At 34.9% G+C, this 26,617-nt stretch overlaps 1 protein-coding gene across 4 annotated transcripts in view; it reads left to right on the top strand.

The window, feature by feature from the left end:
* Nucleotides 1-26,617, top strand: part of CSRNP3 (cysteine and serine rich nuclear protein 3) — a 245,313-nt gene that overhangs the window by 143,497 nt on the left and 75,199 nt on the right. For all 4 annotated transcript variants that reach the window (XM_037850037.1, XM_037850038.1, XM_037850040.1 and 1 more), the window contains one exon: nucleotides 6,753-6,923. In XM_037850037.1, the coding sequence (XP_037705965.1) occupies nucleotides 6,776-6,923 (148 nt within the window). In that variant the 5' untranslated portion in view covers nucleotides 6,753-6,775. The remainder of the gene's footprint in view (nucleotides 1-6,752; nucleotides 6,924-26,617) is intronic.

Here is a 26,617-nt window from a genome sequence, read left to right on the forward strand (position 1 = left end):
AAGACTGAGAGAAACTTCTTAAGTACTAAAGGGAAAAAATATTGTCTTCTAGGGTTGTAATAATAATAATTCTAAATTCTTGCATGCTTGTGTGATCTCTTTTTCCTTAATGTAGTAAGTCTTGCCAAGTTATTCAAGGAGTTAGGCTAAGTACTGTTCTTTAGTCTTAATAGCAAGCATACACAATAAATTTTGCATTGACTTCACTTGGCACTTTGGTTTTTAGCATAGGAGAAATAGACTGATGACAGGCACTTGATCAATTTTTAACAGTTGTAAAAGCCTTATAATGTTGATCTGCTTTCTCTGCTAACTAAAAGAGCATCCTAAAAGTTAACTTCAAGATAGGACTTTTGACTCCCAGTTCAGGATTATTCAGGTTTACCACGTTGCAAAATACCAAATAGAGGTCAATGTTTAGGAGCAGGTAGCATAAAAACCCAAGGTCTAGCTTTCTTATATTAACGGCACACCAAGCTTCTTGGAGAACCTCCAGCCGGACAGGATCATAGAGATCCACTTTACCACTAGTGCATGGAGTAGCCGTCCATTCTGTATCAGCAAGTCATAAATTTAGCCATCGCAATTTGCATAGGATGAGCAAAAGAGGGTATACACAATTAGAGTCAACAGCCTTTGCATAATGGCCACAGGCTATAGGAATAACCGGTCCCACAACTTTTAACCTTTACTCCCAGGCTGTGGGGATTGCTTTGCATCAGAACCTATTTTTACTAGTGGTTTCCTGCCCCTTATTTTGATAGATGTGGAAACTGAGACCCAAAGAGGTAATTCTCTTGCTTAAAATTATACCACTTTTAGTAGCAGATCCAGAATTAGGCTCCAACTGATGACGTAAGTTTACTGAGCAGACACTGGAATACATATTCAGTCCATGAAGAACCTTACAGTCAAATATGAGAAAAGATCAGGTAAACCAACACTTATGGTACAATGTGATAAGTGCTGATAAATGCATGGTCCCAACAGAGATTATTTAACCCAATGTGAGACTGGTCAGGGAATCTTTTTCAGAAGAAGATTGGGTCAAGCCTCCTGAAATCAGTTTCCTCTGTTAAAACTACCTTGCAGTTTCCTGACTAAGGGGACAAAATGTCTGGCCCATAGTAGGTGCTCACTAAAGGCTGACTGGTATTATTATAAATGGAATGAGATGATCTAAAAACCTTTTAGGAAAAACATTATTTAGGACAATATACCTCAGTCAAGTAACCATCAAGCTACAAAGTTACAGATGAGCCAGTTTTTGGCAGGTGTCTTAGGGGAGTATGCAGCAGCCAAGGGAGCGGTAAAGAAAGGCGCCACCAGGATGGGTAGGGAATGTCTTCAGGAGATGCAGTAGACCCTTTGACTCACATGCCGGAAAAAAACTGAGAGTGCTACTAAGAACCCTGTCCTGGGAAGTAGGAGATCCTGGTGGAAAACGGAACAAGGACTTCTTTGATCGTTTGAACTAATGTGCTCACAATGAATCATTTCTCCAAGTTCTGGATATCCACCAAAGCTGGGGAAATGGTATAAATTATCACAGCAGATGTTCTTAACCTGGGAGTCCATAGCTAGATGGCATGCTTTTGTGCTTACACGCACTTTATTCTGGGGAAAGGGTTCATTTCTTTCATCAAATTCTCAAACCACAAATCATCGAACTACAAAAATGTTGTGATCCACTGCACATAAAATAACTCAGGGCTTTAACTCAAGGTGACAGGAAACTCTGGCATAAGAAAGTCATCTGGAAAACCCCACAGTAATTATTTCTCCAACAAAAATGTTTATTAGGCGGTAGGGCTCCCAGGGTTCTTGGCTTAAATAGATACCTGGACAAGAGAGGTGTATTTGGCTGGCTTGTGCTTCTCACATTGGCAAGCCACCAGCAGCATTTTTCACATTGGTGGTGCCCCATGGAAACACCTTGAGGGCTTTTACCTTTAAAATCATTGCCAAATCCCTATCCCCTTGGCTGCAGATATGATAATTTCTTGCCAAATTGGTTAAGGCAGAAATGGTCTTAGTATTGTAGAAGAAGTGTTGGGGTTTTGGGGGGTTTTTGTTTGTTTTTTGTTTTGAGAAAGAAATAAGAATTCCCCAAACATGTGGAATGACAAATGTTGAAGGCATCCTTTTGCTCACTTAATTACTTACATGATGGCTTATCTTCTAAAAAACAATTACATTAAATATTGCCTTATCTTATCAAGGTCATTGATTTATCATAGATTCTTAGTTCTGTTTTGTTTTTTAATTTTTTATTTTGAAATAATTTCAAACTTACAGGACAGTTACAAAAATAATACAAACCCCATACAGAGAAGTCCATTTCCAGTCACCCAGATCTACCAATTTTAATATTTTGCCACATTTGCCATATCATTCTATTTACCAATCCAATTTCTGAACACTTGAGTATAGGTTGTATGCATCATGCTCCATGAACACTGCCATGTACATTTCCTAAGAACAAGTTACTCACTTAGGTAACCACCTTAAGTGCAATATTAAGTTCAAGAAATTTAATGTTGATATAAAGCTTAGAATCGATGTTCCATTTTTTTCATATGTCCCAGTGATATCCCTCTGAGACTTTTTTCCTCCCTTGCTAGATCCCATCCTAGATCATGTATTGCATTTAATTGTCATTGTGTCTTTAGTTGCTCTTTTTTTTTTATTGTGGGAACATACAACATAAACTTTCCCATCTCAACTACTCTCAAGTACACCAACCAATGGGATTAATCACATTCACAATATTGCAGAACCCTCACTGCCTTCCACTACTTAAATTTTCCCATCCCCAAACAGAATCCTTACATCCATTATGCATTAACTCTCATTTCCCCTGGCAACCAATGTTCTAATTTCTGTCTCTTTGAGCTTGCATATTTTCAGTATTTTCTTTGTAGTAACCATGGAACTTAAATTTAACATCTTAAATCTATAACATTAAACTTGAATTGAGAGACAGAGGGAGAGGTTGTTGGAGCTTAGGCCTGATAACAGCAGAGCTTCAGCAAAAAGATCCAGGGGTTTCTGCAGCTGCAATCCCAGAAGCTGTCTTGGTTCCTGAGTTTCCTAAATTTGAGTTTTTAGCTTTATCTTAGTTTACATGAACTAGTCCAGTATCTTTCCAGCAGACGTCTTTTGCTTAATTTAGCTAGAATTGGTTTTTGTGTTGTTTGCAAGTATAAATATTGCAAGAGGTTTTGAGGTCAGTTTCATCTGTCATTTTGATTTTCATTCAATCATCTACCTTATGCCAGAGATTTTGTTAGTCAGGGGGGATAGGTGAATGAGATGAACATTATTTCCACCTTCATGAACCTTTCAGTCTAGCAGAGAAAACAGACATTCATAAAGTAATTAAAGTTTGGAAATGAAAGGGCTTCATTCATTCATTCAACAAATACTTATTGAGCACCCATGTACCAGGCACTGTTCTAGACTCTTAGAACATCAGTTAAAAAACAAACAAACAACAAAAAACACACACAAAGATCCTTGCCCTTGTATCTTCTATCAGGGTATACAAACAAAAAATAATAAACATAGAAATAAAAAGTAAATAATAAGGATTTAGGAGGTGGTAAATGCTATGGAAAAAAATTTAAAAGTAAATCAAAATGAATGATATATCAAAAGAACTAGAGGACAGAGAGAAATGGCAAGTTGGAGAAACTGAAATATTATTAGAGCTGAAATATAGACAAGGCCAGTGGCTCAAAATGAGGGTGAAGAGGTTAGCCAAGCTATATTGTTAAGGATTTTATAAGCCATTTTAAGGATTTTGAACTTTATCGGAAGGCAATCTGAAGCTATTTAGGAATCTTAAGCCATAGACTGAAATGATCAGATTTGCATTTAAAGTTTTTGAATGAGAATAGTATTGAAAGGAAGAGAATAATTAAGAGGTTCTTGCCTTAGTCCAAGTGACAAATGGTGGTGTCCTTGACTAGCAAGTGTTTCATGAATTAGAAAATGATTGCTGTGGGGAAAATGACTGTACTCAAGGTTTAGCTTCCAGTTCCTCCTTTCTAGAACAAATTAATGCCTGTCCAGCTTTATCTTCTGTTCATTGGGCTTTGATGCTATAGAAAAATTTGAAATGTTGACCACCTTTGTATTGACTTCATACCTACCAAGTTTCATTATGCCTCATCTTTAGGAGGAAAAATATAATATGTGGTGTTTCAGGAACTATGGCAGCTATAGGGCAGCCATTCTTTCTCATTGGGAAATGTATCTGGCAGTCACATACCACTATCCTCAAATTCCAAGAGAATTAGCACAGGGTACCATCAAACCAAGTATACCCAACTACTCCCTAATCCTTGTATTCTTTTCTTTCCCAGTATGTTAGTCCAGATTACGTAGGAGAAAACCACAAGCTCCCTTTACTGCTACCGCATTAAGTCTAGATAAGGGTTTATATACAGAGAGAGACTTTACAATTCCTTTATCATTCCTCCAAAAATCTCCCCTTTCTTTCTTGAGGAAGTAGAAAAGGAAAAGAAGAGTATCAAGAACCACCTTTTGTGATGCTGGAACATGGTTCTCTGTACCCAATTGAATGTCCTGATTCTTGAGAAATCTGCCTTTCCTAAGAAAGCTGTTGGGGATAGTGGTTGGGAAGTGGAGCTTAAAAAGGACATGGATTTTAACATTCCCATTACAATATCTTATTATAAAAAGGTACTTTCTAAACATGAGTTTCCATCTTGTAGTACATTGTGTCTTAGAGTTTTTCCATCATGAATTACTTTGCATCTTGTTTGAAGTGAACCATTTTAAAATTTATATCCTGTCCTACTTTTATTTCAAGAACTTTACTTAAAATATCTTTTTTTCCCTCTTCACTCTGCTCAGATATGCATGAACATTTTATGCATTTTGCACTCTTTAAGAAGGAGAAAATAATATGCTAATCTGAATAGTGGTAAATTCAGGGTGAGAACAGAGATTTCATTCTCAAAAGAGCGGACAGTGCGTTATCTTCCTATTGCTATCAGTTGTCTTCATTGTTAATATAGCAGTCATGCAAAACACATGGATTAATAAAACAAAACAGTAGAACTTGAATTTGGGAGTCTTTCCGATTTCTGAAGGCTAGCATAGTGGATGTTAGCTCCCTGAAGGCAGGTAACTTGTTCTATTTCCTTTTGTATCCCCTAGCCCACCCAAGGAGTCAGCAGATAAGTAGTTGTTACTCAACAGGTGCTTAGATGAATGGAGTAAATTGTAATTAATAATAAATACTTAGACATATCTAATAATGTAATGATTTTACTAAAAATCACACCAGGAATAGCCAAGGAAGAGATTTTGACTAGGAAATGAGTGCCGGGTTATGTGACTTGGACTGGAGTGTGATCACACCCACAGGAGGGAACTGTGGGAAGAAGACTAGAAATTAGAAAAGTGGTTCTCAAATTTGAAATGCATCAAAATCCCCTGGAGTATTTCATAAAGCACAGAGTGCTGGGCCCCATGCCCAGAATTTCTGATTCAGTAGATCTAGAGTGGGGTCTGAGAATTTGCACTTTGAAAAAAATTTTCCTTCCTCCCAGGTGACAAGGATGCTGCTGATCCAGGAGGTAATAATCACTTTGATAACCACTAGATGAGATCGTGAAGAGCTAGTCCCTCTCAGCAAGTTGTTATGTGATCTGCACAGAGAAGGGGTAATTTCAGAGATATCTGAGAGCAGTAGTTAGATGCTGTTACCGAGTAGGCATCAGAATAGTTCTAAGGGCCTTGCTTCCTCCTGATCGACAGGGCTGCAAAAGACCTGGCAGGAAAAGAACAGAGTGACGTTAAGAACTCAAAATGAGAGTTCAAAGCAGCTGACAAAAATGAGGTGAAAGATGGAATGCATGGAACTGACTTAGTAATATTTTAAGTTAAGTTAACCTGATATAGCAATGTAAGAAAACGTACATATATCTAAGCTAATTTTTATATAGCTTATTCCCCAAAATATCCTTACACTACAAGAATAGCTTAAGCCCTTTAGCTGACTGTGCATGTGTCAATTTAAAATGGAGAAGGTAGAGAAAGGGCAGCCCAAGGAGATGGGAAAGCCTATCCAAGCTAGAAAAATGATTTAGGAGAAACCACACACCCTTCCCCCTCAATTATTGCTACATCCCAGGCAAATGGCTTTAGAAAGTTTTTGAAAAAGTGACAACAATTCGGCAACCAGGAAACATGGCAACACATTTCACCTTATTGCAATATTGAAATGGAAACTACCTAATATTGAAAAAGAAACTACCTAAAATTTAGAATTATGCTTCATTGTACCAGCTAACTAGGTTTCTTGCATTTTAAAATTTGAGTTTGAAGATGTAGCATAATTATATGTGTTTCTTCCAGATGAAGTTTATATAAGGAAACAATCATTTAGGACTCTGGGAATTATTGATATTTAAATTTTTTTGCAGGATTTTATGGACTCTAGTGGGTTTTCTCAATTTGCCAACAAAAGGAATAGAGTTATTAAATTAAAATGTACTATGTCTAAAAAATGTGCTATTTTTGGTAACCAAATGTTTAAGTGATCATATGCAACTTAATTTGATTTTTGTTAATTTGGAAATAGAAAAAAAATCTTGGTGATCCTTTCAAGGGAAAGCTATAGCTCAGCTTATGTATAAAAGGCAAAATCAAAATGACTTTGGAGACCATGACTACACATTCTGCTCAATGCTTCATTGCTCCCGTTTCTATTACAGGTGCATGTGACAGCGCTGCAGCTATGAGTGGAATTTTAAAGAGGAAGTTTGAAGAAGTTGACGGCTCCTCACCCTGCTCCTCTGTGCGGGAATCAGATGATGAAGTTTCCAGCAGTGAAAGTGCTGACAGTGGGGACAGTGTCAATCCTTCCACTTCTAATCACTTTACCCGTGAGTACTGAAATCGTACCTGAAGCTAATTGTCTGGGTCTACAGTGAAAATTATTGTGTCATCTTGGAAATTTTTTTTTTTTGCCTTTATTGCTACTTAAGTTTTTTTTTAATTTAATTTTTCCCAGTGGATCTAAAACCAAGACTCTTCCCTAAAATTGAAATATTTTTGAGATAAATCAGTGGATTCCTTTATTAGGATTATTTTTGGCAGTGGATTATTTGCTTGTGTTAACTAAAAGACTCAATGAAAAATAACTTATTATTACTTTTCCAAGGCTAGCTCAGTGCTATGGGAATAGATGGAAAAACACAGGGTTGAGAGTAAATCCAGGTTCAAAAAAAATTCACCCTTCAATAACTGAAATAGCATTCTGTGAGAAAAAAATGGGATGCGTTTAGATGTGGAAGCTCAAGGTTATGATGAGAAAGCTTAATGAGCCATGCATCATGGAGAGATGAGAAAGCAGCAAAACTCCCCCAAATGTGCAAGAAAAACTTCTTTCCTCCTTATCCCTTTGTTGTCATATTCCCAAGAATAGGATTTAAAACCAACAAAGAAATAAAAAAGATGTGTGTTTTCTCTTTGATTCCTTTTTATGCCACACTGTATTATCAGCCCTTCCTGCCAGGTAAGATCTTATGAGGTAAGATCCAATGAGAAAATTTAAGGTAATATAATCTACACACTAAAGGAAACTAACTAGCAGTAGCTAGAAATTTTCTTGACTTTATATTTCCTCAACAGAAATATTTTAATATATCATGATAGAGAGCTGGTCTTGGTTTTTCTATTTTCCAAATAAGTAGTTGATTTTATTAATATTTGATCTCACAAAGTAGACTTTATTTAGAGAGGTACCACAGATAGCCGGAGGAATTGACCACATCTTTAAAACTCAATTAGGAACTCAATAAAGCTGTTGAACATGAAATAAACGTACTAAAATCAACAGCATTCATTTAAATAAGCAAAATTCATTAGATAATATAAGGAAAGGGCAATCACAATTATTACATCAGAAAAATTCACCAAACATTCAGTGACAAAGTTAATATGTGATTAATACATATGCAATTTATATATGTATTTACATATAACATGATAATATGAAATGTGCTTGCACTTTTGATTCAGAAGAAGATATATGTTTACCTATTTGGTCTTAAAACTAATAGTGAGAAATAACAACATCATCTAACTGGCTTTTGTGAAGATCAAACAGAGCAAGTGAGATACTGCACATGAAAGAGCTTTGTAAAATCTCAAGTGCTAAGTACCTGTTTATTAAAAATTATGATCATAGCTCACATTTATTGGATGCATGCTATGCTCCAATAGTTTTACGTATATCATCCCTACTTAGTACAGCAATCCTGAAAGTAATACTACCTCAATTTACAGAGGAAATGACTGAAGCTCAGAGAGATTAAACATCTTTTCCAAGATCACACAGGGTTTGAACTAAGATGTGTATATGTGTCCCACTCCATAGATGCCACCTTTTCCATTATCTCATTCTTTCTCCTAATTATATAATATTGGGCATATCTTTAAAATGTTATTTATTGCAAGCTATAAAAGAAAACTTGAATTAGTAAAGAGGTAAGTTCTTTCTGCATATAAGGATAAATGATGCTACCAATTCTCTCCACATTAATTTATAAATAAGAGAGTATGATATCAATAAAATCCTCAACTGGATTTTCATAGATAGATGATATAATGACACAATGGAAAAATAGATAAGAATAAAAGGATTTTTTTTAAAGTCATAAATATTGAAAAACCATTCCAGGCATCAAATCAGAGTAGAAAACAATATAATTTAAATTTTTTCTAGGTCTAGAAATTTATGGAAATATTATGTATCAAAATACTATACACCAGAATTTAAAACATGTGAGAAAATTAGCATTATAGAACTATGGGAAAGGGAAGGATTATTTAATAAATGGTTTTAGAATATGTCATTAGCAAATTTGAGAAAGAAGTAATTTAGATCCACACATCATGCCATATGCTGAAATACATTCCGTATTTATTAAATAGATAAATATTTTTTAAGTCAAAGCCTGGGAAAAGTTTCGTATTTGTCAGATATTTTGAGATTACTGTCTGAGCTTCAAAGCAAGAGAAAAAAAATCACACAGGAAAATACTTAGATTTACTGATGTAAAAATTTTAAACTTACCTGCTACAAAACCTGAAGTGAAAGGAAGATGTATATTGGGAAAAAATATTTGCAGTTAATATGGGATAGAGCTTTTTTCTAGATAGAGTATTAAGAAACACATAACTTTTTTAGATAAACACTAGGACCTTCCCCCCAAGATAATTCACATAATAGGAAATGTGACTAATAAATATTTTAAAGTACTTTATATCAATAGCAATTAAACTGCAAATTAAAACAATACTAATGAGATCCCATTTCATCCCTGTGAAATTAATCCTCCTCCCTCCAATAAAAATCAGTGATACATATTTGTGAAGGTCACCATACAAATTGTAGGTACATATGTTGCTGTTAATAGTAGTGAAATTTAGAAAGCCTTTTGGCATTGTGTGTAAGAGCCATAAGCGTATTCATATCTAAAAGCCTCTACTTGAGACAATTTATCTGAAGGGGGAAAAATAAAAAAAACAAGGGAAAACTACACAAATGAAAATATTGGTGATATGTGGTAGTACTAAAACATGAGTGTGGGAGGGGAGATTTATGTCCAAGAATGAGGCAATATCCATTAAGTTATGGTAACTCATATGATTAATTTATTTTCATGATAGTTATGAAGGCTTTATGGAAATATGCAAATACTTATGAGATAATATTAAATAAGGAAAACCAAGTGCAGAATTTTGTCTAAGCTTTCAGGCAAAGTCTATTTGTGCTTAAGGGCCAAGAGTAGCAGAGTACCCTGAAAACGTAAACTCAGTTTGTTTTGGGTTGCTAGAATGATGGATGAATTTATATATTTGATTTTTATTTGTGTTAATACTATATGTGTCACTGCAACAAGTAAGTTTTAAATTTAAACACCTAAAAAGTGATAACTGTAGTTCAGGTTGTGATGTGTATGCAATACAGCAGATTGAAATAGCATGATCAGCTAAATCATACAATACTTCAATCAACTAGCAAAGACTTTTTCATGAGTTAAATATAACAGAGATTATTTTCCCATTAACTAAAATAGACATATTTTATGCTATCCAAGAAGTTATTGAAGTGTTTCAGCTCATCATTTAAAATCAGTGGCAACTGGCAATAGTTAATTTACTAAGAAGGTTGAACTTTGTATTAAAAGAAACCTAGTAGAGATTTTTATGATTTTTGAGAAAGATAATTAAACAAGTGATTGAATTAAAAACTGCACTTTTCACTTAATAGCTGCTTTGTTCTCTGTATTCACATAGTGGAGAGGGAGATAAAGTGGGAGAAATAAAAAAGAATCAAAAGAAAAATTATGCCTAGAATATTTTCTGTGTAAAAGATCTGAGCATATTAACCAGTGTGAGAGGAGTAGTTAAGAGGGTTTCTTGATTCTAGAAACATATTTCAGATTATTTCCTAGTCCAAATTTGATATACAAATTTTGAGAAAATGTTTTGTTACTTCATCTAGCTAAAGGTACCTATTCATCTGTAGTGGTCCAGTGTACATTATTTCATGTGAATTGATGGTCATAATCTTATAAATGTTCTGATAGAGGAATTCTATTTCTTTAATCCATTTTTCTACTTTCAGGAACAAAATGATTATCTATCTTAGAATAAAGAAGAATTTTCTTAAAACTCTTGAACTTGGGTGGCATTAGGAAACCAAATTTACTTTCACATTGAGATTCTTTAAAATATGGTTGCCCTTATTTAATTCTTAGTGATCACGGGCTTATCTTTCCAATTTAAACGAAATATTCTATATTCTCAGTGCTAGATAAGCAGTAACATAATGTGTAACATAACATTTTGCTATCATTACAAATATAGATACTGATAAAATTGGTACATGTCAACAGTTGTGGTAGTAGAAAATGCCATGCTATTTTAAGCTTTCTGTTAAAAAATTCAATTTGCAGCACATCTCATTATGATGAAAAAAAGCTTCAAAATATAAAACAGTAAAGGCATAATGCCTTTTTCCTTTGACTTCTCAGTTTTGCTAGGCAACTAGCATTCTTACCAGCTGTCAACCAAGGTCATATCTTGTGCTTCCCTTGAGATGGCAGCAGCTGGATTCTGTATTGCTGTGGAGCACTTTGTTTCATCAAATCCCTGTGGCTCTTTAGCCAATCAGCCTGTATTTGAGTACTGTCAAAAGGAGAGCTACAGAGGAGCTAGAGAGGAATGAATGTTTTTCTGCCCTCTCAAGGTTCTTGGCGCTTCACAAGAGTAATGAGATGCCATGTGATGAAATATCCTCCCCAAAGGAACACATTACTTTTCCTGAAACAGAATGTTTCTACAAATAAATGTACAGTATTTCGATTTAGGAAGTGAAAATTTCCAGAAGTAAAAGGATAGACATTCTAAATTGCACATGCAAGCAGATAGTGGATGTCTTATAGAGGGATAAGATTTTCTAATTTATAAAACATTTTTACATTCTGGAGTTCATTTGCTATTCTCACCCCCCCCCCAAATGTGAATAGAAGCCATTATTATGTTAATTTTACAAATATAGATATTAAAATTTGGAGATGTATTCATAACTTATGCAAGAGCTTAGATTAGAATCTGTCCCTCTGTCTTCTTCCCTCCTTCCTTCCTTCCTTCTTGCCTCCCTGCGTTCCTTTCTTCCCTCCCTTTCTTACCCCCTTTCCTCTCTGGATACACAGGGCATAAATATGCTACCATATGCACCCAAGTTAGAATCTTTCTCCAATGTCATTTCCCTCCAATGGACTCCACATTCCACAATGGGATTGGAGGTAAGGAATCAATGGAAAACAGATTTGACATGAACCTTTACTGGCAGTATGACTTGAAACATGTTATCCTATTTACCTAGCTGTTACAATGCATTGAAGATTTAGATTCAGTTTTGACAAATACGGTGTATTCTATGGCTCTGTGCTAGATGTTTTCAGTCCAAGTCATAGACTCCAAGTAGTAAATACAACTTGGAGAGATGGTGACATATCATGTCTAGCCAGCATGGTGATATTAGTTTGAGGATTTACTATAACAAAGACAATTCTAGCAATCCTCCCCTTTCCGCCAAATCAATGATTTCCCCAAACAATGGAGAAGTTTTCAGGCAGAGGCTGAACACAAGGATTTTAGGCAAACAATTTCATCGAGCAGAAGGACCACATAACCTTCAAAAGCTCCTTCCTACTCTGTGATAATTCTAAGGACCAGGATCCAAAGTAACATCATAAATTAGAGCCAGGACCAACCAGGAAAAGATAATCAGCATAGGTCAAGACATCTCTGGAAAGCTACTGTTAAATCAACATATACCCAGACTGTCCGCACCCCCTTATGCTGGAATATAACCTAGGAGCCTGGGCTTACGGGAACAGTTCTGGAGAGCTGTGTAAACTAGGTAATTTTCCTTACCTGAACACAAGACCAGTTGAATTGTGAGGAGTTAAGTTTAGTTTGTTGGAGTTAAGGGGTGGGGAGAATAATTGTGAGTGAAGGAAAATGAATTCAAGCCAGTCATCACTTTTTAAAATGTTCACTTGAGCATACTATAAGGCTGTTGACTGATACAAGGGAATTACTGTCAGATCATTCCATCTGAAAGATCATAGACTCCAATAGCAATGACTCAAAAATTATTAACCATTGCTGCATCTTCTCACCTTTACTTAGACCATCTTCCAGGCTGAAATGTCCTCCCCTCTGCTTCCCAATGTCTGACTATTGAAATTCTACACCTACTGCAAGGTTCATATCAAATATTTTTTCACCATGAAAACTTGCCTAAGCCTTTCATTCTACTCCTCATTGCCATCCCTCAGGATTTCCTGTTATTTCTCCAGCATTCAAAAGCTTTGACTTCTTCTTTCCATCCCAATATTTTCCACTAAACTTAATGATGTCATTAGCCATGTGACGATCCATGGACTCAAAGTCTCCTATTTCTTGACCACCTCTATCCTGGAGCTTTTACTTCTATTCCATTCATGTCCTTTACCAGCACTCTGTTTAGCTGCTCATGTCCCTGGGCTCACCCAGGACGATTTACAAACTAGAACAGCTCTACCACAAAAATATCAAATTCCAGTATTCCAAACTCAGACTACAGTCCCCTTTCCTTTCAATTTCTTCTTTCTCCTATTCATATTTTTACGTCATTCATCTCATAACCTATTGTTTTCTCCAATACAGCAGACCAGCTTGTCTTTATATATCTTTCCATCCTTCACCGTTTACTCCATTATTTAACTTTTTTGTTGTTGTTTCTGGAGGTCAGGACATTTAGTCATTTCCTCCCATATCCCTCAACTCATGTCACTTTTTCATTCAAAACATTTGAAAACTTCTAAGATATTTTAGAGAAAATTACAAACTATATGTTTTCAAACTCACCTGTTCATTATTGCCACACAGCCATCCTCCTAGGAACTTGCAGTTGATTTTCTCTCCCATAGCAAAGCATTGTGTTTATCAGCCCCCTCAATAACTTTCTCCATCATCTCCTGCTTCATAAATAGCAGAGTTCCTTGCCTTCTCCTCATCTTGCACCCTGCCTTCATATTTGAATACATTTTCATGTCCTTACCTTAATAAGCAGGGCACACAAAATGAGTTTTGAAGGAATGAATGTAAGCTCATTAAAGGCAAGAACTATCCCCAGCACCTAATAAGCACTTAATAAATATTTGTATAAATGAATGAATGAATGGATACTTATCAGGCTTTTATTACTTGCCAGGCACTGCACTAGTACTAGGAGCTGGAAATATAAAAGTAAATGAGACATGATCCAGTTACTGAAGTCTAGTAATAGCACTTTAGCAGTTCTGCAGCATTTCCTGTGTGCTATTTTACATCGTAGTTATTTATGTACACACCTTAACTTTCCTGGGGATTTTTAGCGCTTAAAATGTGTGTTCTTCTCAGTGCTTAGATCGGTACCTGGTTCCAAAGTTTCTGTTAAATACTTGATAAATAACATTTACCTTGGAAAGAATTGTCCTTCCTTAGAACAACTGAACCTTAATGGAGTTTAAAAAATATGCATTTATTGTAGAACTTCATAATGGCATAGGTATTAGTGGAAATAAATACCAATTTACACAATAACTCTGTAATTTATGATTGTGATGGATATTGTCATGATATATGAGGATCCTGATTTATTGATTATTACATCTGAATAATGTAATGGGGAACCATGTTTTAAATAAGGTCCCATTGTAATTATGCATTTCAAACATGTACCTTTCTGATTTCATTTGCTTATATATAGCTTTCGCAGGCAGAAACATCACTGTCTAATTGAATGCTACACAGCTATTTATGCGTTAAGCTTTATAAGACACTTGAGGGAATCCAAGTTGCTTTCACCTTCACCATCCTTTGACTCAACTAGGGAAAAGAAGCATTTCCAAGGCAAATCACTAACATTATCCAGGATTAGGACCTCAAATCTTAATAAATTGTAATTTACTAGATTTGGTTCTTTATTCCAGTCTGCTGAGATTTTTTCATACTGTTTTTATCCTCCTATTTATTGTTTTTTTTCCTCCTACAATCATGTCTTCTGTAAATATATCTCAGACCCACTTATGTCGTTTTTGTTGCTCCACCCAAGTCCTTTATTTGGCATCTCTCTCCTGGACTGCTGCAGGAACCTTCCAGACACTCTTTCAGCTCCCCCTTTTGTCTGAGGCTTCACCTCTTCTCTGTGCAGCAGTATATGAGTTCAGGTCACTTTCCTACTTAATTCCTTCAATAGTTTTCAATTCACTTGTTACCACAGACTCCCTGGTAAAGCTCGTATGACTAAGCCTTCATTCTCCTCCCCAACTTTCTTTTCTGCCTTCCCTCCATCTCCAAACTCCAGCCATATTGGTTTTTATTCAATTCTCTAAACATTACAAATTCTCACCTAAGATGCTGTCTGGTACAGTCTTCTCAGGGCTCTCTCCTTATGTTTCAGGTTTCAGTATAAATATCAGCTCTTTCCTATTGCCATCCCTGGTTAACCCATCTAAAGTATGCAGGTTTAAAGTCCTCATCTGTTAGAGATATGTGTAGAAGTTTTAAAATGAAAAATAATAGATATCTCAGAGTTGCTTTCAAATAACCCAGCAAAAAAGAGAGTTAGATAAAATGAGATTGAAAAATATTAAGCTTGGAAGTTTACTATACCTCTCTCTACATTTTTGTATAATTAAATTTTTCCATAAGATAAAAAAAATTATGTAGATGCAACTGATCATAAAATTTCCATTAAAGAATCAAGGGCTTAAAAATAAAAAAATGGCCAAGTACAATTTTGAAAAGGAATTAGGAAAGGGGAAGGTTGCTTAACCTGAAAGATCCCAATACTTATTATGCTGTAATAGTTAAAGCTATTATGGAATTAGGTTCAGTGCACCAAATACAGATCTTAGAAACAGACCGTCATTTAAATGTCAATTTTGTATGTGTCAGAGGAAGCACTGCATATGAGTACTGAAAGGAGGGACTGTGGCTCTTTAACAACTGTCCAGCCACAGGGGAAAAGAAAAAATCAGCTACCTGTCTCATACCATACACAAAAATAAATTCCTGATGAACTAAAGGTCTAATTGGAAAAAAGCATAACTATAAAATGTGCAGAAAAAATATGGGAGAATATTTTTTAGGCCAGGATAAGAGGTAAAAAGCATAAAGCACAAAGAAAAAGTGATATATGTGTTTACGTTAAATTAAAACTGAATATATGACCAAATGTACCATCAGGATAGTGAAAAGTCAGGCTACAGACTAGAAGAAGATATTGTAAAATCCATTAAACTGACAAGGAATTTGTATTTAAACAGAAAAAGAATCCCTACAAAAATAAGGAAGAGGATAAGGCAATAAAAAATAGGCATAGAATATGAACACGTAATATACAAAAATAGAAGGTAATAAAATTATGAACAGATGGTCAACTCTTAGGAATCATGGAATTTAAATTAAAAAGAAGACACCATTTCACACATATCATTGCATCAGCTTGGCAAAATTTTAAAGTTTGACAATATCAAGTATTAACAAGGATGTGCTGGAGCGGTAACTCACATGCAATGCTGGCACGAGAGCTGGATGGTCAATTACCTAGGAAATAACATCGTGAAAATTGAAAGAAAGACTAATTGTCCATCAGTATAAGATTGGATAAGCTGTAGTTTGTTCATATAATGTAAAGTGGATAAGAGACTGAATGGAATAGGCAGGTTTACATGCATATACTGTTGACTGAAATTGCAAATTAGGAAACTATAGACTATGATTGCACTTAAGTAATTAACACACACCCACAGAACACTTTATTTTATGGCAGTGAGAATATATCTAGGAAGGGATGATGTATAACAATGTGAGAATTGTTACTTCTAGGGATAAAGATAAAAGAATGGGTTGGGGGTGTGCTTTAGCTGTACTGTGTCACTTTTATTTGTGTTTTAAAAGGAGAGATCTGAAGTAAATGTGCAAAATATATCCATTAAATATGGGTATTAAGTATATGTTATTTTCTGCAAGTTTGAAATATTTTATAATTTTTAACAGGTTTTACATGCTTTTTACTTGGGATAAAAGTTCATGTATCACTCCCACTCCCATTATTTTCTCCATCAGCATCCCTTTTTCCCCTTCATTTGCAACTATTTTATAGTATTTTTGTTTACTTTTATGTATCTTCCTTGTTTACTATTGTATTCCTAATACAAAAGGGCAGAGAGTCCCATGGCACAGGCAAAACTTGGTCTTTAATTAGAACCAGATTTTATATGTCCATTAAGAGCCTTTATCTTGCCCACAGTGTAGTCAAGTAGCATTGTAAAATGTTTTGTTGAAATCCTTTCACACGCATTCATTGCCTAAGACCTGAAATGTAAGGACTCATCTGTTACCCACTTATCATGCTATAGGTCCCAGAATGACATAAAAAAAAAATCACCCTTGGAAATTTTTTCTTGTGCTTATAAAATACAGTATACATTGTTACACTGTATGTATATTAAGTCTCACATGGTCTTTTTATTCTCCCTCTGGTGTTAAAACAGAATATTATTTCTTTAGTTGTTCATCGGTGAAGTAGTTGGCTTATGTTCGGGAGCCATTTTGAAAGAAAAATATCTAGGTTTGCTATGATTTTTCTTTCCTTTAATGCATCAGTTGACTTTGTTTGATCAGATTCTACTGCAAACCCATTCAGCTTGTTATAATTGAGAAAGCAACAACCTAGGAGCCAAAAGATCATCATTCTAGTGTAGTTCTGTTACAAATAACTCTGACCTTGCTTAAGATATTTAACCTCTTAGATGCTTCATTTGAAAAATGTGAGAATGGGAATAGATTGGTTTTCAAGATACCATAATTTGCGTAAGACTCAGGTAATCCTACTTGTCCCCAAATGTATTATGCCTCTGATAGTTCTTTTTTTGATTGAGTTATTTATAGCATCATATTTGAGGACATCTTGGTATTTTCAATGTTTATATTTGTGTGTTCTTAGTGTACCCTATGTAAGTCCAATAGAACATTCCATTTGGTGTATTTAGCTTATAAATGGCATACAAAATGAAAGTAATGTGAATTATTTTAATCAATATGTTTTGGACTGTCTTGATTAAACAGATAATACATTCAAAGTTCAGTTCAATAGAACTATGAAGAAGACAGTTTAATAATATAGAACTGAGGAAAATAAGTGACAGTGATTGGAGTAAGGAGTTGTGTATGATAATCAGCTTGGTGAGTATCGAGAAACTGGAGACATGAGTAGAATATTCATATACTTAATGATTTTTGCAAACTATCTTCAAAACCGTCTTTAGCTGAAATGTACAAATGTTCACTCTGAGACATCTCCTTTCCACATAGGAGTAATCTAACTGAAAATTTCTAAAGTAAGTCACAAATTAATGAAGAATTAGAAGGAATGATTTATCTGGAACATTTTTTAAAGCATTAATTAGAAGCATAATTTCAAGCATGAAATATTATTTGTAAAACTAAATATATTTTTCTTATTCAATTTATGTGCTGATTGTATTTTAACATTGGTGAGTTCTACCCTACTTGTCAAAAGGATATGCAGACATTTAGGCAGTACATTTTAAGAGGCTTTATCTGTCCTAAAATATCTTCTACCACATGATTAAAATTCCCACCATTAATGTGATCCCTTTGGAATGCTTCCTGTAGCATGGCTATTAAAACCCACATATGGGTGGCCCTGTATGGTAGTGGCTGAAAATGTGGGGTCTAGAGTCAGCTTGCTTAGGTTCTCATCAAAGATTGTCTACAAAGAGGAAAGTAATTGAATATCTCTGACCTTCAGTTTCCTTATCTATAAATGCTGATAATAATAGTACTTAAACCATTGCTTGATGATGCTTAAATGAGCAAATACAGGTAAAATGCTTTACATTGTTCTTGGTATTTAGTAAGTGCTCAGAAGTGTTAGCTATGGTGAGGATGATATCCTCATCACTATCCAATGAGGGACAACACAAATTTCATGAATTGCTATCCTGGAAAACTAACTAAACAGACAGTAGGTTTCCAAAGGAAAGAAACATGATAGTTGCATTTTTGGAAGGGTCGGTGAGAAGCCTGAGAAAGATCTAGATTAGGGATGCAAGGTCACATATCTTCAGAGCCAGGCAGGCCATATAGCTGTGAGAAGCAGCCAGGTGTATGACAAGAAGGAGTGGTGAAACTAGAGTATACCTGCCTAAAAAGCTATATATTTAGTATTATTTAAATATTAATTTAATTAAATAATAATTGATTTATTAATAGAAATAATAATAAACCTATCTAATCAAATAAAACCCTTCTTGAAGCCATATTCAGTTTACCAAAAGCCAGTTTTCTACTCTTGGTTTAGGTTAGAGGAGCAGTATTCAGGAGACATTATGAAATTCCAACAAAGCAGCTATGGCAGTAGAAATTTCCGAGTTTGCTCGTTCCCATTCTTGCCCACATCTGTCCTAAAGAATCATATCACAACAATAACTGGTATTTATCAAAAGTTTATTAAAGTTCAATCCTAGGGGCTGTGCTTACATTTTATATGCATTATCTGACTTAATTCTCACAACAGTCTATGGGTACATGCCATAATTATTTCTATATGTGGCATCTGAAGCTTGGAGAGAAGTTAAGTGGCTGTCCACAATCACAAAGCTAATAAGTATTAGAGTCAGCTTTTGATCCAAGGTCAGTCTGACTCTGGATCCAGTACTTTTATATTACATGTTTTCCTATAATGATGGTTAAAAGCAGCGTTATTAATATTTCTCATTCTAGCATCATTTTTAAAAACTTCTTCTGAAAATATCTCATAACATTTTGCATTCAATTCAGAAAATATAGTTAAGTCTACTGTTAATTAACAAAAGAGATATCCATCTTAAATGAGAGACTCTTAAGAAATATTATATAGGTTGAGATCAAACTGAATATTCTGTATTTGCTTACTAATTCTTCCACACATACAACTTTTTGTAGTGGGATCATAAATCTTTGTACTCAAATGCCATGTCTAATAATCAGAATTTTGGCCTCTTTAGATTTTTCTGAAGCTGAACCACCCCCGTCTTTTTCTGAGGAGTATTTTTTTTCATTTCCTCAGAGTAAAAAAAGCAGGGAAGGAAGAGTTGTTGACAGTATTTTGGCTGAGGGGGTGCATCGTGGCTCTTAATGGCCAGGCCTACTTCCCTGCAGGAAGTGCTTCAGAGCTGCAGAGAAGGGGATGTTTTGGCAACTGCCTCCCCCTTGATTGACCACAACAGGCTTTAAAAATATCTATGGGTTCATTACTATCAGCCATTTGAGTAGCTCTCTTGTAGACCATCTTAATGGAAACATGTGAGAGCTTTTATGAATACACTCCAACATATGATTTATGGGAAATAGTCACCGCAAGCGTTTGCTTGATGTCTTTTGGATGCATTCCCCTGAACTCCAGGCACTATCAGAGTATCAATAAAACATGACTTTTGTGTAAATTCCAGAACAGAGAAATAAGTGTTGGCATAGGTATTCCTGTAAAATTTTCTATAACATTTATTAATGAAAATTTACTAAAAGAAATGGATAGTAACTTGAGGCTTAAAAGCTAAAGAGAAAGAAAGGAGGGAGAGACAAGATAATGTAGATGATTGGATTGAAAATGCCTAATTATACATTCAGAATATGGGGCTAGGAAAAGAGAAAAGGGTGGCAAGCAGGGGGGCATTGGCTCAGGCACACAGCACAGACTGCAAGCAACTGGGTAATAAATAATAATACACATTATGAAACCAGTGTCTACTATTGCAGTTAGAATCTCTTCATGTTCTCAGTTAAGAGACTGAATCTATTCCAACCTCACACTAAAATGTGGATTTCTTTTCAAATGGTAAAAAGAAATGTGAAGTTCTAAAAAATGATATATACTGTCACACTTCACATGCATTAACACATTTAATTCTCATAGCAATTCTATGAAATGGGTAGGATTTTTAATTCTAATTTTATAGATGATGAAACTGGAGTTTACTGCAGGGTCTTACTCTTACCGTGGTTGTTTAGAGCTGTTTGTACCCCCCAGAAAAACATGTTCTCAAACTTAATCCATTCCTGTGGGTGTGAATCTATTGTAAGTAGGACCTTTTGATGAGAGTACTTCAGTTAAGGTGTGACCCTCCTCAGGATGGGTCTTAATCTGATTACTGTAGTCCTTTATAAATGGAATGGAATTCAGACAGAGAAAAAGTCACAGGAAGTATGAAGCTGACATTCAAGGGAACCCAGAAGAGAACTGAGAAGTTCAGGAGAAGCTGCCATGTGCATTGCTATGTGTCAGAGGAGCCAAAACTTAGGATCACAGGCAGCCAGTTAAGAATGCCACAATCTTGGGGGAGAATGCATTGCCTTGATGATGCCTTGACACAGACGCTCTCTTAGTCTCAAAACCATGAGCCAATAAATTCCTGTTGTTTAAGCCACCCCTTTGCATGACATTTGCTTAAACAGCTAAGGGAACTAAAACAGTTACTAAGTGGTGGAGCCAGGGTCAAAACCAGGCCAGTGGCATCGCAGTGTCTGAAATCTCAACCATATGCCTTTCTATAGAAGTTTCAAAGTAACTGCTCAAGGAAGACTTCTTTTTCTTCTCTGATATGTGATTTTTAAGGTAGGCATTATTCTAACTCTTGCAGAATTATACCTGAGAATTCTATCTATTCTACCTAATTTTCTATGTAAAAAAAAAATCATTTTAAAATTATTTAATTAAAAGTAAGTCAGTCTTCATTGTACCTACAGCTTTTATTTATGTTGTAAGAAAGTATATATATTTGTTAGTTTGACACATTTGCTCTTTCCTTTAACTCTTTTTTTTCTACAAAGTTTACCTTTATATTATTATAAGTTTACCTTATATTATTAGGTAGCATTTTTAAAGACCATGACAATATGCTTGCCAAAGTTTTAAATACTATTTGCTTTTTAATATTATTTTTTGTGGTTATTCTCAGTAATCAATTAGTTATCCAATTTCCAAAATTTAATTATGTTTACAATAGCAAAATCAATTACCTCAGAATTCCAGAATAATAGGAGTATGCATGTGTGAAGAAATGTATGAGAATACTATATGACCTGTATTCAATTTACCAAAGGTTTTAGGACATTTAGGAGAAAACATCAGTTACTAACATCAAAACAGTAAAATTAAAAAATATTAATTTCCACATATGATATACCTCTTTTCCTTTTGCCTATATGTTTATTTTGTGCTTTGAGTTAGTTCCCATAAAAACTACATTAATATAATGTATCAGTTGGACTGGAAGTGTCCTAGAGTGGGGATATACCGGCTAGCAAGAGCCATTTATTAAATGTTCAGTGTGGTGGTTTTAAGTTGTATGTACCCCAGAAAAACATGATCTTAAATCTAACTCATTAGATGTAGGACCTTTTGATAAGGTTACTTCGGTTAGCGTATGACCCATCCCAGTCAGGATGGGTCTTATTCCTGTTACCGGAGTCCTTTATAAATTGAATGAATTCAGACAAAGAGAGAAAGCCACAGAAGCAAGAAGTTAAAAGCAATGAAACCCTAAAGAGAAGGGAGAAACCAGCAGACCTACTATGTGCATTGCCATGTGGCAGCGGAACCAAGAATCTCTGGCAGCCAGTCTTCCAAGAAAAAGCATCACCTTGATGATGCCTTGATTTGAACATTTTCACAGCTTCAAAACTGTAAGCTAATAAATTCTCATTGTTTAAGAGAACCCATTTAATGGTATTTAGTTTTGGCAGCCTAGGAAATGAAAACATTCAAGAAATCTTGTGAGCTGGTTGTTGAACATGTCCATTATTAAAAATTAAATGAACAGGCTTACAGTCCAATAAATTAGACACATAGTTATCCATCTTCAGTGATGTCAGACTGATAGTTTGAAATCAGCCATGGTGGGAGTATTTATACCATGGATGTTGGCAAACACTACAAATCAAGGCTTGATTTATTGCTTTGTTGAGTGTAGATTTAAGAAAGTGATGGAGAAAATGTGAATAATGCAAAATAATCTTAGAAGTTTATCATTTCTTTAGCTTTACTTTATTTTTTTAGCAAGAAGAAAAATACTGAATAAATATTCTTCCAGTATTCAAAGTAATTATCCATTTCAGAAAAGAAGTCAGTTACATCATTTATGAACAAGTGAAGTTTCAACATGTCTTTATTGTTTGACTTTCCTTTTATTCATTTACTTAAATGAAAATGTCAACTAATATTCATGTCTGAGCAACAGGCTGACCATAGGCTGGCCATAGATATAAAATTAGACAAAAATCAATTAACAATTGATTCTGTTGAATTACAATAAAGCATATATTTTATTATTATTTATAAATTCTGTGCTATGCATTCTTTATACCAATAAAGTTTATAATAAGTGTATGCATTTCCTTGACAGTCAGTTGTTAATCACTTACTAGAACCCTGCTGGGTTAGCCCTACAATTATTTTAAAACTCATCAGTTTTTGGTATTCTTTTAAAGATTTTCTGTGCTTTTATTCTTTTGAATGCTCTAGACACAAAAATTTCAGTGTCTCAACTGATAAAATGGTGCCTTGTTAATTTTCACAAACATTAACTCATCACAGATTCTTAAAACTGCAAGAAGTTGGGTAATGATTTATGGATATTTTTCACTTGTGTTTTTTTAAAAAATAACCCATATTTTCTCTAATATTGCTCAACTGTTTCTGGTCTTCTGCTGTAAGTTTTTGTCTGATATGTGGTCAGTTAACTTGGTCAGCTGGAATTTAAAGTTATAAGCAGCAAGGCTAGGTTCAGTCACAGACTGACCACTAAATCAGCTTCATTCTCTTCCACTGACACCAGATATCCCTAATTGTAATCAGATAGCTTCAATGTGTCTTCTGGACACTAGAGAACCTGGCAGGAGGGTAGATAAGTAGGAGAAAATGTGTCACAATAACTGAAAAGTATAGTTCAAAATGTGTGGTGCTGGCTGATCTTAATTTGCAGATAATATTCACAAACAATACACAAACAAAAAATAAATATTCCATGTGTCCCTTGTCAGCACAGTAGTAGCAGATCTTTTTGCTGTGCTGTCTTTAAGTAGTTGGTTGAAAAACTATGTGTGTCTTTTTTCCCGTTTTGAAAACTGAAGTGCATTTTCTCATTAACTTGGCTGTTACTGTCATCCATATTAGCTAATCTTTATTAGCCACCCAGATGGTACTGTCATTTAATTGGGCTCTATGAAATTCACAAAGTTAGGCATATTTGCTATTGAGGAGCTACATCATTCCACAGGATGACCATATAAACCAAAAACTAAAACTTTGCATCTATACTGATGAAATAGATTTCATATGATTTTGTTTCAAGCACTAGGAAATCTTTATTACATATTTAACCTCCCCCCAGAACCCACAAAGAGCAAATCATATATGCTGAATGATATTGAAGTGTTAGAAATAATGGCCCTCATGGGATGTGGAATATTGTGAGGTTAATTGTGGAGGGTTCTTTCAGAGAACCAAATATTAAGTCTGACTTGAAAAATGATTTGGTAGACTGGTGAAAAAGCACATACCAGGCTCATGCTAGATTGTCCAAAAGATGTTATTATTTACGCCCTTTAAGTTTGTGAGGCCTTCTTATTCAATGATGCTGCACCATGTTAGGAACGTTCCTTTTCATTTAGATTCACCCTTCCCATTCCTTTTTTTTTTTTTCTTTAGGGGTAGTTAAGTATCATGGTATTAAAGGACCTCATAAGGCTATCAGTCACACTCAAGTTAGGGTGAAAGGCTTTATCTCTAATAGAAGATACCCATGAGTGTTCTAGGTGTCTGAATTATAGGAGAACTACAGTAAAGTCAAGAGAAAGATAACTAAACCCAAATCTCTTCCAATTTATACTTTTATGTAAAATTGGTCCTAGAAGGAGGCAGAGTAGATGAGGGATTTACTATAGGAAAGCCTGATGCCTGCTTCTTTGTCCTAATTTTCCATTTATTGCATTGTGATATTAAAAATTACAAGGTATTTTTTCTCCCTACTTAACCTCTTTTTGAGTCAAATTCATACAATCTGACAATAACAACAGTGGAATCCCATTGACTCCTTTTACTACCATAAAATATTTCAGTAGTAATGAGGCCAGGGAGCAACCAGTGCTTCACCGTGAGTTTGGTTGCTGGGGTTCATATGTGACTGTTCTGCCCCCCATGGTGTACCTCACAGAAACTGGTAAAATCAAGAAACTGGCAGACCTCTCTAGAGAAAGCATTTCTGTTTTGTTAAGTATAAAGTTTTACACACACACACAAATACCTACACACAAATGCAAAGCATTAAAAAACATTTGGAGGCTCAGAAATTCTTGCTTTAAATCGTAGAGTTTACTCACAAGCATATATCCTAGTACAGATAATTTGACACGAGCATATTTCCTACCAGTTCTGTTGGATAAAGGTACTGAATTGCTTATATAATCACCTAAATCTGAAGGACTCTTTAAAACTTTTAAGCTTAGAAATTCCAAAGATAAAGAGTTTAGAGTTCTTTCAAACTTACTAGGGAAGCCATTCATTTAATTATTAAGAAAGGCCACACTTGCTACTCTTGGTGGAAGAATAGACTCGTAATATGAGTAACGCTTGGAAATCAAAGACAAATCCTCAGATGAAGGGTGTGTATCTGAGGTGTCAAATCTTTTTATTTCCTCTTCTTTTAAGGGATTTTATGTATCGTGCAAGCAAAAATACTTAATTGCCAAGATTATTTTAAAGGAGAAAGAAGGCAACTTTGTGGTTAATAATTACTTATTACATGATTTTCTATAAATGTTGGTATAAAGCATATAGGCACTATATTTTACAGAGTTTTTTCTTTTTGATCAATTTCACCCAGCCAAAGCTGAGCCTTGTATAAACCTTCCAAAAATGATCTAAGGTATCTAATCTTCTACTCTCCAAAAACAGAAAAAAAGCACTGAACATTGCTTGGAAAGTGAATAAATATTATTTTTAATTAGCTGGTTTTGTTTTTTTTTTTTTTTTAAATCTGTGACGATGCTCTTATCATTAAATAACCCACATTTACTTAAAATGATCACTGAGTCCAAAATGGCTTTTATTATCATGTATTTTCTCAATTCAAAGATAATATGGGAATAATAATCTTTGTATTAAAAAGGAGCCTGTCTTGACAACATTGAAAAACCATTGCCACAGATTTAAAAATATTTATTTAGAAATAAGGATACATTCAGCAGGGTTGGTGTCTCAGTTTCCCAGTTGCTATGGCAAGTGCCACACAATGGATTGGCTTAACAACAGAAATTTATTGGCTCACAGTTTTGGAGGCTGGAAGGCTTGCTTCTTCCCTGGGTCTGTAGCATTCTGGCTGGCTGCAATCCTCGGATTCCTTGGCTTCCCTGTCACATGGCAATGCCCTCTTTCTCTTCCAGGTTCCGTTGACTTTCAGCTTCTACTTCTCCCTACGGCTTTCTCTTCATAAGTCCTCTAGTAATAGTACTAAGACTCATCTTGATTCAGTTGGCCACACCTCAACTACAAATAACATCCTCAGAAGGTCCTATTTACAATGGGTTCACACTCACAGGAACAAATTAAGATCAAGGACATATTTTTTTCTGGGGTACATAACTCAGTCTGCCATAGGGTAAAGTAGACTATTCAGCACTATTAGCAATCCATAGGTGTCTGCCACTTCTAAATAGATTACTTTATTCAAATCAACACTACATAAATGTTCATTTCATCTAAGTTAATAAAGCAGAAAAGATTTCATTTAAATATTGTCATAGAATTCATGAAATGTTACACACATTCTTGATAAATTATGATTGGTTTTCCATTATGTAAACCCGTAGTGTGTAGTAGCCTATACATGCAATGGCTGATATCTTCATTTGTTGAGGGCCTTAGATATGCTTTCTTATTCTGTGGATTCTCACATATCTTCATATA

The sequence above is a fragment of the Choloepus didactylus genome, chromosome 9, assembly GCF_015220235.1.
Source record: "Choloepus didactylus isolate mChoDid1 chromosome 9, mChoDid1.pri, whole genome shotgun sequence".
Taxonomy (NCBI): Eukaryota; Metazoa; Chordata; class Mammalia; order Pilosa; family Megalonychidae; genus Choloepus; species Choloepus didactylus.